Source organism: Triturus cristatus, chromosome 8 (genome assembly GCF_964204655.1).
Source record: "Triturus cristatus chromosome 8, aTriCri1.1, whole genome shotgun sequence".
NCBI classification, from domain to species: Eukaryota; Metazoa; Chordata; class Amphibia; order Caudata; family Salamandridae; genus Triturus; species Triturus cristatus.
The window spans coordinates 790,006,103-790,022,040 of NC_140591.1; the positions used below are offsets into that span (position 1 = coordinate 790,006,103).

General features: G+C 43.8%; 1 protein-coding gene across 4 annotated transcripts in view; it reads right to left on the reverse strand.

The window, feature by feature from the left end:
* Nucleotides 1–15,938, reverse strand: part of LOC146805091 (CTP synthase 2) — a 1,453,753-nt gene that overhangs the window by 853,799 nt on the left and 584,016 nt on the right. For all 4 annotated transcript variants that reach the window (XM_085622227.1, XM_085622228.1, XM_085622229.1 and 1 more), the window contains one exon: nucleotides 4,216–4,367. In XM_085622227.1, the coding sequence (XP_085478353.1) occupies nucleotides 4,216–4,367 (152 nt within the window). The remainder of the gene's footprint in view (nucleotides 1–4,215; nucleotides 4,368–15,938) is intronic.

Consider the following 15,938-nt stretch of genomic DNA (forward strand, 5'->3'; position numbering starts at 1 on the left):
TCGGGTTAGGAGAGTCGCCAATAGTTCATCCGGGACCAAATGGTAGAAACCCCAGAGGGGAGGAGGGGACTGAACCCCTAGGTCCGGTAGGCTTATCTTTGGCAGCAGATGTCGTGACTAGTCCACAAGGGAGAAATGATCCAGGAGTAGCAAACAAAGAGCTAGCCGGGGCTTGTGATTTGCTAAATATTAGTGGTCTAAGGGCCCAGCCGCTAGACACTGTCGCACAGGGGGGCGATCCCAGGAGGGCAAGGGGCAGAATAGTTTCTCTGGAATATCGCGGGTCTGGGACCCAGAATGTATTCACCAGAATGGGCATCGTTTATAAATGATTTCGACGTCTGTATTTTCCAGGAGACATGGGCCTGTGAGCCTCTGTTCCTCCTGGGTTTTCTTAATTTTTTTGTCCCGGCTGTTAAAGGTCCAAAGGGAAGACCAAAAGGGGGTTTAACTATTTGGGCCCGGCAGGCACTTTTTGACAAGATAGTAGAGCTCCCCACAGGTATTAATGATTTGCAGCTGATTAGGCTATGTATGTCTCGGGGGGAACCTCTATACATTTATAACCTGTATAGAAGAAGCCACAACAGAGGGAAAGCCCAAGTCCTGGCTGTACTTGACCATTTGATCAGTGTACAGCCAACCGAGAATAACATACTAATCGCCGGCGATATGAATATGACCTATGAGCCCCTTTCAGTAGAAGACTGGCAGGTAGGAGAAGATGTAGATAATGAATGGGGAATCCCTAAGCTGGACTTAAAACCTGTGAGCAGATAGTCGGCGGAAGTACTACAGATGAATGCCCTATGCTGCGAAAGGGGGCTCAGAGCTCTGAATGGGAGGACATCGAGTGATGGACAAGGGGCAAACACATTTGACAATGGCCGTTGGCAAAGCCGGATTGATTATGTCATCTGCAGTCTAACGAACTGGCATTTGATGGAAGACATGAGGGTGGTTAACAGACAAGAGAGCGATCATAACCCCCTTTGCATCACTCACTTGTTGTGGGGGGGGGATATGGAGGGGGAAAATTTAACATCAGAAGCACTGGCGGAAACAGTCCCAACGAATGACATGAGGCGAGTCAAGTGGCCCCAAATTGTGGCCAACCATGAGGTGCTATTAAGCATCAATACAGATTTGGATCTTACCTCCACTGCCATGGAAGTAATTCTGAACATGGGACCAAGTAACAGAACAGATTTGGCTGAGATCACCAATCTGCATTGCGAATTCTTCCATTCACTAAAGGGTCATTTTTATAGGGCAGTACGCTCGAACCTGGGTAAGAAAAATTGTCCGCATGTGGCAGGGTGGAATAACGCTACATGTAGGGCAGCTAGAATCTCTCTGGGGTTGGCCAATAAGTCCAAAGATCTAGCCTCAGTCAGGGAAGCAAGGTGGAAATACAAGTCCAGTGTAACTATAGCCAAAAAACAATGGGACGAGCAACACTGGCAAGAACTCAAAGCTGCCTGCTCAGCAAAAGACTCCAGACTATTCTGGAACATTGTTAAATGGGGGAAAGGGGGCCTCCCAGAACCACCCTCCAACGATGTCTCGCAGAGCAATTGGTTGGATTATTTCGGCCCCCAGTACAGGTGCCGTCTTGAGGACAGAAATGGGGAATCTGTGCCCCATGTTATATTCCAAACACCTCCCTTTAACAACGCAGATGTAGCACTAGCCTTGGACTCAGTCACGCGGGGCAAGGCACCAGGCCCTGACGGGGTGCCTGCAGATGTATTTCTTCACGAGAAATCACGCTGGGGCAAATACATCTCGAATCTGGCTAATGCAGTAGCACTAGGGGCTCCGGTGCCAAAGTCGTAGCTGGGGGCGGTAATAATCCCTATTTATAAAAAAGGGGACAAAACACTACCAGGGAATTACCGCCCCATCAGCCTTATAGACACAGTGCAGAAGGTTGTAGGCAGTATGGGAGGAAGAGAACAACATTTTATCTCTCTACCAAGCAGGTTTTCGTAAATTGACAAGTACGATTGACCAGATCTTCCGGTTCACGTTATTGCACTGGAAGACAGTAGAGCTGGCGAAGGGCAGTCTTGATGCTGCCTTTATAGATCTCCGCGCAGCTTTTGACTTAGTCCCCCGCTTTTTGTTATGGAAAGTCTTAGCTGAGATGGGGATGCCTCCAGAAATTTTATTGCTAGTAATGAGATTGCACGAGTCTAACTCTGCAAAGATCCAGTGGGGGAGACATGGGCAACTAACTGATGAGTTCATGGTAGAACGGGGGGTGCGCCAAGGCTGCGCTATGGCCCCGATGCTTTTCTCCCTTTTTATCAATGGAGTAGTGGAGCGTATGTTGTCTGCTCCTGTAAACGCTCCAACATTGGATGGAGCGAAAGTGCCAATCCTACTATTCGCAGACGACACGCTCATTCTATCCAAAACCCCGAGTGGCCTGCAGCGTGCACTGAATATTTTTGAGGGCTTTTGTGCCGAGCGTGGCCTAGAAGTAAATGTAGCCAAAACAAAGCTCATGACATTCAATCCCCACCCCAGCTTTAGAGGGAACTTCTTCATGGACGGCCAAAAGGTAGAAATGGTTTCGGATTTTGTTTACCTGGGTATCCATATAGCTAAAGGTGCAAAGTGGGGGAAACACTTAGAAATGGCGGCTCTCAAATTCCGCCAAACTACTGGTACTATAGGTGTTGAACACAAAAGGTCTTTGACCAAACCCATTGCACCAGTACTTCAGGTATACGAAGCCAAAGCCATTAGCTCGGTGCTCTATGGCTCAGAGCTTTGGGGCTATGGGAATCTTGCACCATTAACGCTTGCTGAGAACAAGTTTCTCCGAAACCTAATTGGCCTCCCTAAAAGTACACCCATGAAGCCTCTGCGTTGCGATTTAGGCAGAAAAGCCATCTCAGATATTGCTAGATTAAGACCCATTTTATACTGGCGGCGCATATGGGTCACCCCCGAACTCGCTCATTATGCTAGGGGCTTCCTGGATTTAATAAATAGTGACAAATTCCACAAGATAGGATGGCTGGGGGAATTGTGCAAAATGTTGGGGTCTTTAGGTATAAATGAGCTTTGGGAGAACCCAGAAGAGGCCCTGTTCCCGTCCAAAGTAACTATAAAAACCAAGTACTGGGAAATGGTCGAATATCGGGACTGGAATGAAGCCAACCCGTCTACCATGGAGGGTCTATTCCTTGAAGTAAAAGCTTCTCCTTTTTTAGAGCCCTATTGGGATATTATTACCAAACCCCTGGATAGGAAATTATACTTCCAGCTTAGAGTGGGGTCTCTCCCAATAAGATCACTAACTGGAAAATGGGCAAAGGGTAGCTCTCAAGTCTGCCCAGTTTGTAAAGTAAGGTCTGAGACCATTGCCCACTTTCTCTTTGTGTGCGGGGCCTATTCAGTCCCCCGACGTGTTTGGTTGAAGGCTATGTGTAAACAGCTGGGCACAAGAGCGAGTGACACCGCTCTAAGGATTATTTGTACCAGCCCTTCAACATTCATTGCTGTGGCAGTTGCCAAATATCTGGGATGGGCTTGGGCCATCAGAAAGAAATCTCTTGTCTAATGGTAGTATAGGAGAAAAGACTTTAGACCATTGTCCGCTTTACTAGTTATGGAAATTTTGCCACTCTGTTCTTATATTGGCTAAATAATGTTATGATCTTCAGTATCATGGATGTATTTTAATGTGTTTGTATTCGTTTTTAAACAAAAAGTTTTTACAAGAGACTGTTTATATGCAATGTATGCCTTATGCTTTTATGAGTTTTTATCTCGAATAAAGCTATAAATTCCAGATGTTACAAAAAAAAACGTTTCATGAATTCTAAGACAAATCTAAATATGTATATTTAGATGTAGTATTTATGGTATCGCAGGTTTCTTTTCTTTTTTTTTTTAAATGAACTGCAAGCCAAGAAAAAAAGCCAAGACTTCCTTTAGAAATATCGAGCCTTTCAAGGTCGTTCTATTTAAATCGTTTTGCTCTTCCATCGTTGTATTTCTGTTCAGTGAAACCGACTTCTTGTACTCTAAATGTCGTGCAAAATCTGCAAGTATAATATTTTATAAAAACATGAATTCGAGAGAAAAATGTCCTGCCTTCAAAAGTAATTTAAACGTGCAGCAGCCCCTAACAGAAAAATCCGTACCTTGTGATTGAACACCGTTAAAACAATTTCACATGCACGAGGCGCACCATACCTGTCAGCCATTCGCTTCCACTTGAAAAGGAGATCTGTCGGCTGTTCATCAATAGGTAAATTCAATCGCTGTTTGAAATATTTAATGATGCCTTGTTCTTCCAAAAGAACGGGAACCCGGTAGGTGGAGGTAACGTCATGGACAAAAATTACCTGACAAATGAGAGCACATGCAAAAATGTACATGTCAGTAATCAGTCGAAAACATGTAAACTTGATCGACGAGAAAATCCTAAAATACAATTTCGCTGCTATCTAAGAGACATATCGTCGAAGGAAGGAAATGGGCCCCACTTGCTGCTGTTTAATTATAAAAAGAAAACGATAATCCGGGTTCGGAGGGCCGCTCAGGCCTCTGGGCCCTGCTGCCACTACACCTGCTGCGCCAAGGCAAGAGCTCACTAAGAGTAGTTATTGCAATATACTTAATCAATATTTCAAAACAATATTCGGAACATTTTGCAGCCACATATCTGCCAAAGATTGTTAAAAGAGGATGCTTCACGCAAAGACACTTAAAAGGCTTAAGTGCAATATTTAATTAAGCTTCCTTTCCCCTCCCCCCTTTATTTTCCTCACTCCTTAAAAAAGAAAATTTAAACAGCTTTCACTTTTATTTCTATACTAGCCATTTTTACGCTATATTTTGATTAATATGCTTTTTAATTTGAATTGCTGGTCTTCTGTACTTCTTATCTTTTTCTAAATAAAGCTTTTTAAACTTAAATAAAAAGAAATGGTTTGAAAATATTTGGTGCACATTTTTCAAGCTCTCTTTACTTATTCATAAGGATGAATCTATCCTTCACCTCTCTCGATCTCTCTATCTTTGCAGGTACAGAGACAGAGCAGATCCAGCTGTACAAATGTTTCTGTTGCCAAGTTCACCCCATCTGGTGACCCCTTTGGATGAGATGGTTGGTGGTGGTCTGAAGCAAGGATTCTACAAAGACCTCTGGACCCAATTAGAATTAGAGCCTCGATGCGTTTCAGCTCTCCTAATTCCTGAAAGAAGAGCCCACGAAAGCTCCCTTAATCATCTAGGTAGCAGGTCATCCTAAAATGGCCTACCGGTGGGAAGACATTGAGATATTTACACATTTGCACTTTGAGGGCTCACGTTCCACAGAGCACAACCAGTTCTCGCAAAAAAAGTAAGTATAGAGTACATTTTAGAGTTGTGATATTGCAAATTAAGCAATCCAGTCAGAGACATTTTAAGGCATGGGCAAAGTGGGCTCTGGGCCAGGGCCCCAGCCTTTCAGCCCCTCCCCCTGGCTGCTAGAGCCAGCTATGTTCTGCCGAGAGTCATGTCCTGATGACTTTGAATACTTTTTAAACAGATTGTTGTAAATAGTGTTTTACCTATCATGTATAATTTATGTGTGAGAGTCTATTACAGATATTTTGCAGACAAAATGTCCTTATGTTTCATGCAACACCCATATAAATAGTTTCTTTTAGATCAATACAGGACCTCATATATAAGAAATAGGAGGGTTGACAGAGATTATTTGTAGTAATATTAGTGAGCTGCTGCTGTGTTACAATACCGAAAACACACATCACTATCCCTGACTATCAGATGTGCACATATTTAGAATTTGACCACAGAGGGAATGAAAGCGCTGAAACTGGATCATAAAATCAAAGCTGTTCCGAACAGGGGCTCCCAAAATACATTTGGCCCAGGACCCCACAAATCCTTAAAACGTCCCTGTGTCCATTAATTTTCTTTTTCATTTTTATCAAAGCTCACTATGCTCAGCAACAAATACTCTGCGGGACGAACACATTTGAAAGCAAACGTTAACAGCAGTGAAACGGATGTGACGCAATTGGACGTAAATTGGCTAGCTATTAAACCTAGGAGTAAACCATGCTGCACCATCGGGGCAAGCACGGTCATACCTGAGTTTGTCAGAAGGCTCGCAAACAAAAGTTATCAATAACTTTAGTGCGGAAATTGGCTGTGTGTTCTCAATTATCTGTGCTGATAACTCAAATGGCACCAGTAATCAAGAGGCCATGCACCTATGCATGCTCTTCCCATCCATGGCTATTGAGTGCCTCTCAAACCTCAACTTTCCACTGTGTTCACAGCAGAAAACCTCATGCTGCCCAGCCACTGAAGCATCTCACTACCCGGAAGCTGATGCAGTAAGTGGGTCTGTGAGGCCGACCCTCTAACCAGAGCTTCAAGTGGGTCGGGTCTTGCCAGTGCCCAACACCAGCAGTTCTAAAAAGCAGGCGCTGAGATGGGTCCCTATCAGGGTCCCAATTTTTGCCCTCATCCTCAGGATAAAAAAAATAGATCTTTTTTTTTTTTTTTTAGTTAAATAGTTTTTATTGATAATAAGAAAGCACATGAGTACAGGTAAAGACTAATCAATAATGTTCAAAATGTAAGTATACAAACATTCTAAAAAATAGTAACTGTATAATAGGATAATTACATAGAAAAGGTTACAGAGTATAAAAGCATTTATAATAACGTGCCTAAAAAAACAATTTAAAAAAAAGAGAGTATACCTAAGGAAAAAGATATGAGACTAGGAAATTGCAGTGGTATACAAAAAAAATAGATCTTAACTCTTCATCATTGCAGGGCCACTCTTCACTGTCTTTGATGTAACTTCAAAGAGACTCGCTATAGTTCTTTCGCAGTCTCATCATTTCAGAACTGAAGCATTTTCAATGTGCTGTACTACGAAGCCATAGTTGATGCTCATGTCTTTCTCTTATGCAACTAAAAACCATTGACAAAGCCAATAGTACTAGCTTGTTGAAGTGTAATGTTACTTGTTGTATTATATATCTAGATGTAATGACAGAAGTAGCAAAATACCAGTTGGGAGGCGCACTAAACTAACCATAGATTTTTAGCTTACAGTGATTTTAAGCCACAGCCTTAATTACGTCTGTCACACCCCTTTGAGAACCCCCCCACCCCACCCAGTTGTTTCATCCCACTTAAATCCCTGCCTCTAACGTTGAAGTCTGAAGGTAGAAAATGTACAGCCTATGTCCTAGGAAGGTTACAGGTCACCTTGGAAGCTGGACACCGGAACTCAGACCAGTTAGTGATGCAGTCTATAAATGCAGATCGGCCAGAGGTGTGAGGAATTCGAAGTAAAGGAGGCCTTGAGAGCAGAAAAGCAAACAAACTGGAGAGTGGGAAAAGAGTGAGAACAGTAGATAGTAAAAACTAATTGTGGGGTTATACTTATTCTGGGTGTATCGTAGAAGGCTATATGGGAGAGCTGATGGCATGGAGTCGAGAGCACGAGAGGTAGTCATCACCTCAAGACAGTGGGGAGATGGGGCAGACTAGCATGCCAGATAGTGAAAGATACAAGAAAGAGGTGTGAGTGATGGAGTACAGCAGAGGGGACTGGGTAGGGTAAGCAGTGGGACTGACAGACAGCTAGGTTTCAGGAGAGTGAGCGATTTGGCAGGTTGAGCGTGAGGCAGTAAGATTCCAGAAGTGAGGGGTTCACAACAGAATATATGTAGGTCTGTGGAGGATGTGGGAACAGAGGGTGTGGGACAGTGGTGGATGCAGGAGAGTCGAGGCAGAGGGACATAGAAAGGAATTTGTGTTCTGGAGAGTGGAGTTGATTAGGCTTTTAGAGCAGCCATTTCTATAATATAAGCTCAACATACTGGAACCAGGGGCATTTAGGCCTTTAGAGGAAACACAAAATATATCTGTCTAGCTATGCCAGGATTGCAGGTTCCAAGACATCATTGTATATATACTGTCACAGGTGCTGTTCACTGCTGTCTACTTACAAAACTGGTGAAGCCCTGCTCTGTTCCTCCTATCAGGGGCGTAGCTTAGTCAGTGAGATTCAGGAGGTGTGAATCTCAAATTTCCCACCTACAAAAGCCGTGGGCCACAGGGCGAGTGTGTGAGGTGACCAAGGTTCGGGATGGACTGTTCCCATGAGCAGCCGGGTCAGTACTGATTTGCATTAGGCGTGTCTCTGGGGCTGAGTTAGAGTTTGGCCGACAGGTAGCCTGTTGTGAAGTAATGACATGTCTGTCAAACTAAAGTTCTGTCTGCCCGATAAAGAGTTGGGACGACCACAAGTTTTACGTTGACAGAATACAATTAATGTCAGTGTAAAACTTTCTTTGACATCCAGCCAATTTATAGAGATGTCTGCCAGGCTGGTGGACTTCTCTAAATTTGGCGGGCAGAGTAAAGACAGTAAAGTCCGCTGCCACCCTATCTGCCATTTTATCCATCTGTTAAATCCTAAATCCCGCCCTCCTAAATCAGGCCCCATGTCTAGAATGGCACAGTGGGTGCAAAACAATGGTTGGGCATGCCATTGGTTAGACTATTTGCAAGCATTTGTTTCATGACCTTTTGGGTGCTTGATTGCCAGTAGTATGCCTCGAAACCTGAGACTTACGCAGCTTTTTAAGCCTACTACTGCCAATGTTTATAAATTCTAAAAAGTAGTGCATTTGTATCCTTTCAAGGAGAACTTCTATGGTTGCAGATTTTCTACATTTTTGGTGAAATACAATTTTTTGGTGACCAGTCAATAAGGGGCATATTTATAAAGAAGTGGTGATATGCAGAGCACCTGAAGAAAGCAATACTGCATCATATCTTCAAAGAAATTGTGCAATTCTGCTGCCTCCATGCGCTGGTGCACTTTGGGCTCACTTGCGCTAATGTAGGTACTCTTGTGCCATGGTGCAAAGGTGTCTGCATTATGGTTAGAATAGTGTGCAGGAAGGTCACAAAAACCATTCTTTTAGGCTTTTTCCTCTTTGCATGTGTGTGGCTAAATGCAGCGCACATGCAAAGAGTAAGTAACGAGGAGAAATACAGATATTTCTCCTCGTAACACCAGCTTCATGCAGACATACCTTTTTGGTGGAAACCCATGTCTACAACTCTTTGTAAATATGGATTGTTGGCAAAATCAGTGGGTGGTTGCACTGGACCGCCGCTGCATCACCCATGGAATGTGCACCTGATGTAAAGTAATGCAGGGCAGCGCAATGCAGTACGAACCATTTTCAAACAAAGCCACTCAAATTTGACATTTGCATGGCATTGTAAATACCAAAAAGGATTTTGCATAAGGGCTGTATCAAAAAAGCGACGCAACCAGGACGCAAAATCTTTGCAAATCTAGGCCTATGTAAATATGGGTTTATGTCAAAATCCATTGGTGGATGGCTGCAAACACCCATGCAACAATCATGAAAAACCTACCTGATGCAAAGCAAAGCAGGGCCGCACAATGTGCTGCCTTGGGCTCCTTTTTTAGGTCTCGGTTCTAGACGGACTGCTTGCGCTGTCTCGAACAGAGACATGCTGCATCTACTTTGAGGGCTTACAGCCCGTCCATAGGCTTCCTATTTGATGGCACCATCATCACTTCATTTTTCATTCTCCCCATTTGTCAAGGGCATGTATGCCTCATGCCTCTTCCACTGTTTAGCCCGCCACGAGAGCACCGGCCAACTACTGTTAAACACATGCAGTGGCCATTATCATCCATTGTTTCAGGAATACTTTTTAAATATATTTAAGAGCACTTTTCACAAGGGTCCTGCTTTTATTGGCACCGTTCTTTTTATTTTCAGCTCCGGGGTGCTGGATAGCCGAGTGGGCTGTACCCCAAGTTTGGCCCAGGACCCCACAAATCCTTAAAACGTCCCTGTGTCCATTAATTTTCTTTTTCATTTTTATCAAAGCTCACTATGCTCAGCAACAAATACTCTGCGGGACGAACACATTTGAAAGCAAACGTTAACAGCAGTGAAACGGATGTGACGCAATTGGACGTAAATTGGCTAGCTATCAAACCTAGGAGTAAACCATGCTGCACCATCGGGGCAAGCACAGTCATACCTGAGTTTGTCAGAAGGCTCGCAAACAAAAGTTATCAATAACTTTAGTGCGGAAATTGGCTGTGTGTTCTCAATTATCTGTGCTGATAACTCAAATGGCACCAGTAATCAAGAGGCCATGCACCTATGCATGCTCTTCCCATCCATGGCTATTGAGTGCCTCTCAAACCTCAACTTTCCACTGTGTTCACAGCAGAAAACCTCATGCTGCCCAGCCACTGAAGCATCTCACTACCCGGAAGCTGATGCAGTAAGTGGGTCTGTGAGGCCGACCCTCTAACCAGAGCTTCAAGTGGGTCGGGTCTTGCCAGTGCTCAACACCAGCAGTTCTAAAAAGCAGGCGCTGAGATGGGTCCCTATCGGGCTCCCGATTTTTGCCCTCACCCTCAGGATGAAAAAAATAGATCTTAACTCTTCATCATTGCAGGGCCACTCTTCACTGTCTTTGATGTAACTTCAGAGACTCGCTATAGTTCTTTCGCAGTCTCATCATTTCAGAACTGAAGCATTTTCAATATGCTGTACTACGAAGCCATAGTTGATGCTCATGTCTTTCTCTTATGCAACTAACAACCATTGACAAAGCCAATAGTACTAGCTTGTTGAAGTGTAATGTTACTTGTTGTATTATATATCTAGATGTAATGACAGAAGTAGCAAAATACCAGTTGGGAGGCGCACTAAGCTAAGCATAGATTTTTAGCTTACAGTGATTTTAAGCCACAGCCTTATTTACGTCTGTCACACCCCTTTGAGACCCCCCCCCCCACCAGTTGTTTCATCCCACTTAAATCCCTTGCCTCTAACGTTGAAGTCTGAAGGTGGAAAATGTACAGCCTATGTCCTAGGAAGGTTACAGGTCACCTTGGAAGCTGGACACCGGAACTCAGACCAGTTAGTGATGCAGTCTATAAATGCAGATCGGCCTGAGGTGTGAGGAATTCGAAGTAAAGGAGGCCTTGAGAGCAGCAATGCAAACAAACTGGAGAGTGGGAAAAGAGTGAGGACAGTAGATAGTAAAAACTAATTGTGGGGTTATACTTATTCTGGGTGTATCGTAGAAGGCTATATGGGAGAGCTGATGGCATGGAGTCGAGAGCACGAGAGGTAGTCATCACCTCAAGACAGTGGGGAGATGGGGCAGACTAGCATGCCAGATAGTGAAAGATACAAGACAGAGGTGTGAGTGATGGAGTACAGCAGAGGGGGCTGGGTAGGGTAAGCAGTGGGACTGACAGACAGCTAGGTTTCAGGAGAGTGAGCGATTTGGCAGGTTGAGTGTGAGGCAGTAAGATTCCAGAAGTGAGGGGTTCACAACAGAATATATGTAGGTCTGTGGAGGATGTGGGAACAGAGGGTGTGGGGCAGGTGTGGATGCAGGAGAGTCAAGGCAGAGGGACATAGAAAGGAATTTGTGTTCTGGAGAGTGGAGTTGATTAGGCTTTTAAGAGCAGCCATTTCTATAATATAAGCTCAACATACTGGAACCAGGGGCATTTAGGCCTTTAGAGGAAATACAAAATATATCTGTCTAGCTATGCCAGGATTGCAGGTTCCAAGACATCATTGTATATATACTGTCACAGGTGCTGTTCACTGCTGTCTACTTACAAAACAGGTGAAGCCCTGCTCTGTTCCTCCTATCAGGAGCGTAGCTTAGTCAGTGAGATTCAGGAGGTGTGAATCTCAAATTTCCCACCTACAAAAGCCGTGGGCCACAGGGCGAGTGTGTGAGGTGACCAAGGTTCGGGATGGACTGTTCCCATGAGGAGCCGGGTCAGTACTGATTTGCATTAGGCGTGTCTCTGGGGCTGAGTTAGAGTTTGGCCGACAGGTAGCCTGTTGTGAAGTAATAACATGTCTGCCAAACAAAAGTTATGTCTGCCCGATAAAGAGTTGGGAGGACCACAAGTTTTACGTTGACAGAATACAATTAATGTCAGTGTAAAACTTTCTTTGACATCCAGCCAATTTATAGAGATGTCTGCCAGGCTGGTGGACTTCTTTAAATTTGGCAGGCATAGTAAAGACAGTAAAGTCCGCTGCCACCCTATCTGCCATTTTATCCATCTGTTAAATTCTAAATCCCGCCCTCCTAAATCAGGCCCCCTGTCTAGAATGGCACAGTGGGTGCAAAACAATGGTTGGGCATGCCATTGGTTAGACTATATGCAAGCATTTGTTTCATGACCTTTTGGGTGCTTGATTGCCAGTAGTATGCCTCGAAACCTGAGACTTACGCAGCTTTTTAAGCCTACTACTGCCAATGTTTGTAAATTCTAAAAAGTAGTGCATTTGTATCCTTTCAAGGAGAACTGCTATGGTTGCAGATTTTCTACTTTTTTGGTGAAATAACATTTTTTGGTAACCAGTCAATAAGGGGCATATTTATAAAGAAGTGGTGATATGCAGAGCATCTGAAGAAAGCAATACTGCATCATATCTTCGAAGAAAATGTGCAATTCTGCTGCCTCTATGCGCTGGTGCACTTTGGGCTCACTTGCACTTGCATGGTGCAAAGGTGTCTGCATTATGGTCACAAAACCATACTTTTAGGCTTTTTCCTCTTTGCATGTGTGTGGCTAAATGCAGCGCACATGCAAAGAGTAAGTAACGAGGAGAAATACAGATATTTCTCCTCGTAACACCAGCTTCATGCAGACATACCTTTTTGGTGGAAACCCATGTCTACAACTCTTTGTAAATATGGATTGTTGGCAAAATCAGTGGATGTTTGCACTGGATCGCCGCTGCATCACCCATGGAATGTGCACCTGATGTAAAGTAATGCAGGGCAGCGCAATGCAGTACGAATCATTTTCAAACAAATCCACTCAAATTTGACATTTGCATGACATTGTAAATACCAAAAATGATTTTGCATAAGGGCTGTATCAAAAAAGTGACGCAACCAGGACGCAAAATCTTTGCAAATCTAGGCCTATGTAAATATGGGTTTATGTCAAAATCCATTGGTGGATGGCTGGAAACACCCATGCAACAATCAAGAAAAACCTACCTGATGCAAAGCAAAGCAGGGCCGCACAATGTGCTGCCTTGGGCTCCTTTTTTAGGTCTCGGCTCTAGACGGAGTGCTTGCGCTATCTCGAACAGAGACATGCTGCATCTACTTCGAGGGCTTACAGCCCGTCCATAGGCTTCCTATTTGATGGCACCATCATCACTTCATTTTTCGTTCTCCCCATTTGTCAAGGGCATGTATGCCTCATGCCTCTTCCACTGTTTAGCCTGCCCCGGGAGCACTGACCAACTACTGTTAAACACATGCAGTGGCCATTATCATCCATTGTTTCAGGAATACTTTTTAAATATATTTAAGAGCACTTTTCACAAGGGTCCTGCTTTTATTGGCACCGTTCTTTTTATTTTCAGCTCCCGGGTGCTGGATAGCCGAGTGGGCTGTACCCCAAGTGTACTTCTGCAGTGGTACTCCCTGCACTGCAGTGTGGCAGCTCAGAATGAATCTGATGAGATCATGAACGCGCAGCGCACTATCTCTAAGCACAATTTTACGAGAAGCATTATCAAGTTAGGAATAATACCTCACTCCAGGATAGGCACTTTGCCAGCGGGTGCAGCAAGAGCGGCAATTTCATACGGGCCTGCCTGCCAGCAGCGCTTTTTTCTCCATGCATTATTTCACTTTTTAACATAATCATTTGTGTAGCGCTTTATTCTGCATGTGGAGCACACCAGAGGATACAGAGCTTTATTTTCAGGAAACAGACTTCTTTCTTTTTTGCCTGCGCCATGTTTGTTTTCTTGAGCTTTGCTTTTCCCCTATAGATCCAAGACTGTAACCACTCGAGCGAGCTTTAGAAAACACAGCGTTCCTTAATCCACAGACCTTTGTCTCTGTCAAAAATGTTTATTTTCCCCAACTTTGCAAGTATCTGGAGAAAGTGAACCACCTGCACATCTCCATACCCCTTAGTCGCTACTTAAGCATTTCCAAATGTTGTCATGTGTCGCTTGCATGGATCCTGGTTAAATCTGTTCTTACCTTTTGTTGTCGTGCGTACAATCAAGTTTGTAAAGATTATGAATGGATTAATAAACAGGCTCGCATAGCGCAGCTCTGTGAACTAGATTGACACTCTGTGCACATGCAAATGAGGCTGGATTGCATTGTTTACAAAGGCTGTATGTATTCTCAGGTGCGCTCACATGGCCTTGGGCCAAATGTCTCTTTTTCAATTTTTCTTCCGTATTTTACTAGTGACGTTAATAGGAGTGTATCGATGAATTGAACAGCTTTTTATATACATTGTTTTGTAAATGTCTTTCATGCTATTTGTATTAATCAGCATACACTTATATCCTCCCTGAGTGTGCTGCTTACAATAGACCGATGCAACTTGTTATCTATACCACAAATGTTACTCTTTCTCATGTTTTTGTGGCTTTTGTTCATGTAAAATGTGTTTTGCTCCAACACTGTTCAACATGAACATTTTGGGTCGGAAAGATAGGAAAATGAACATAGCATTTTGCACTGGAAATTATAAACCAAAAAATGAAACGTTTCCCAATGTTGTCTTCCAAGTGAATCCAGTGCATTTAAATGTACATTATAAAATGGGCCAGTTTAAAATGTTCTTAATAGTCACGTCGCAAGATCCAAGGCTGGTAACCTGGTGGCATTTAATAAGGGCACCGCTTGTTATGACTAGTGTCTTGTGAGGTGACTGCGAAAGATTGTTTTATGGAGAGTCAATGCAAAGCGCCAGTGTGGGCACAGGAGGCTCTGTTTGACAGGGGGACGTGCATTGCGTGCGTTCCCTTGCGCCTTGTGTGGGTACGGTTGCCTTCCGGCATGGGTGTGAGGTGGAAGCGACACCTAATATTTTACAGCACCAGGAGGAGACGCCAAAGCTGCGAGAGCAAGTGCTGTGTAAATCCTGGTATTATCTGGTCGCTAACAGATTTCTTTGCTCCTACGCAAAAGTTACAAATATATCATTTCTGGGCTAGTCTCTTTTCTTTTTTCACTGTCTTAGTTACATTTGGTTGAAAGGTGCACATTTCATGTTCTCACATAGACAAATGTGTTGAGTTGTAATACAGCTCAGTAGGTTACCAACGACTGCAGAGCTGTGTGTGTGTCCAGTAATGTAATGCCTTGTGGCGAATCCTAATCATGTACTACATTGTAGTAGAGAGGCTTTTCCCGAACATCTCTGCAATTAGGCACTCCCATTGCCAAAACTGATTGGCAATGCCAATGCGTGCCTTACAAAGCCATGCACACCGACATTTGTGTGGCTTTGTAAATACCAATAGGGATTTTTCATTAGGGCTGCTTCAAAAATGGAGGCAACCCGGATGCAAAATCTTTATAAATCTGGGCCTAAATATATTTACGTTCCTGATCCAAACAATTAGCAAGTTAAAACCGCTTAGTGAAATCAGGATGACAAGAACAAAAGCCACAGACATAGCAGACCCGAATCAGAGCCCCTAGACCCAAATACCTTGCCAAGAATGTATTTATTTGGGGGGAGGTGTCAAATCCCAAAACTCCCCAGAAGCTATGCTCCTGCCTCCTAAATTGCCTGTTACATGAGGGCACCACACGTGCTAGAATCACAGTGGGACCCCTTTCCATGCAGATTTTGAGGTATCAGAAGTTTGTGTTTCAAAAAAGCAGCATGTGCAAGATTGCTCACTCACCTGCTGAACCCTAACCAATGCCACGAAACAGCTGCAGTTGATGTGCGATACGGCATTTAAGGGGCAATGGGGCATAGTAACAAGCCAGGCGATAAAATTATTGCCGCTTTTGCGGCAGAAAATTGCCGCTAAAACGGCGATAATGAG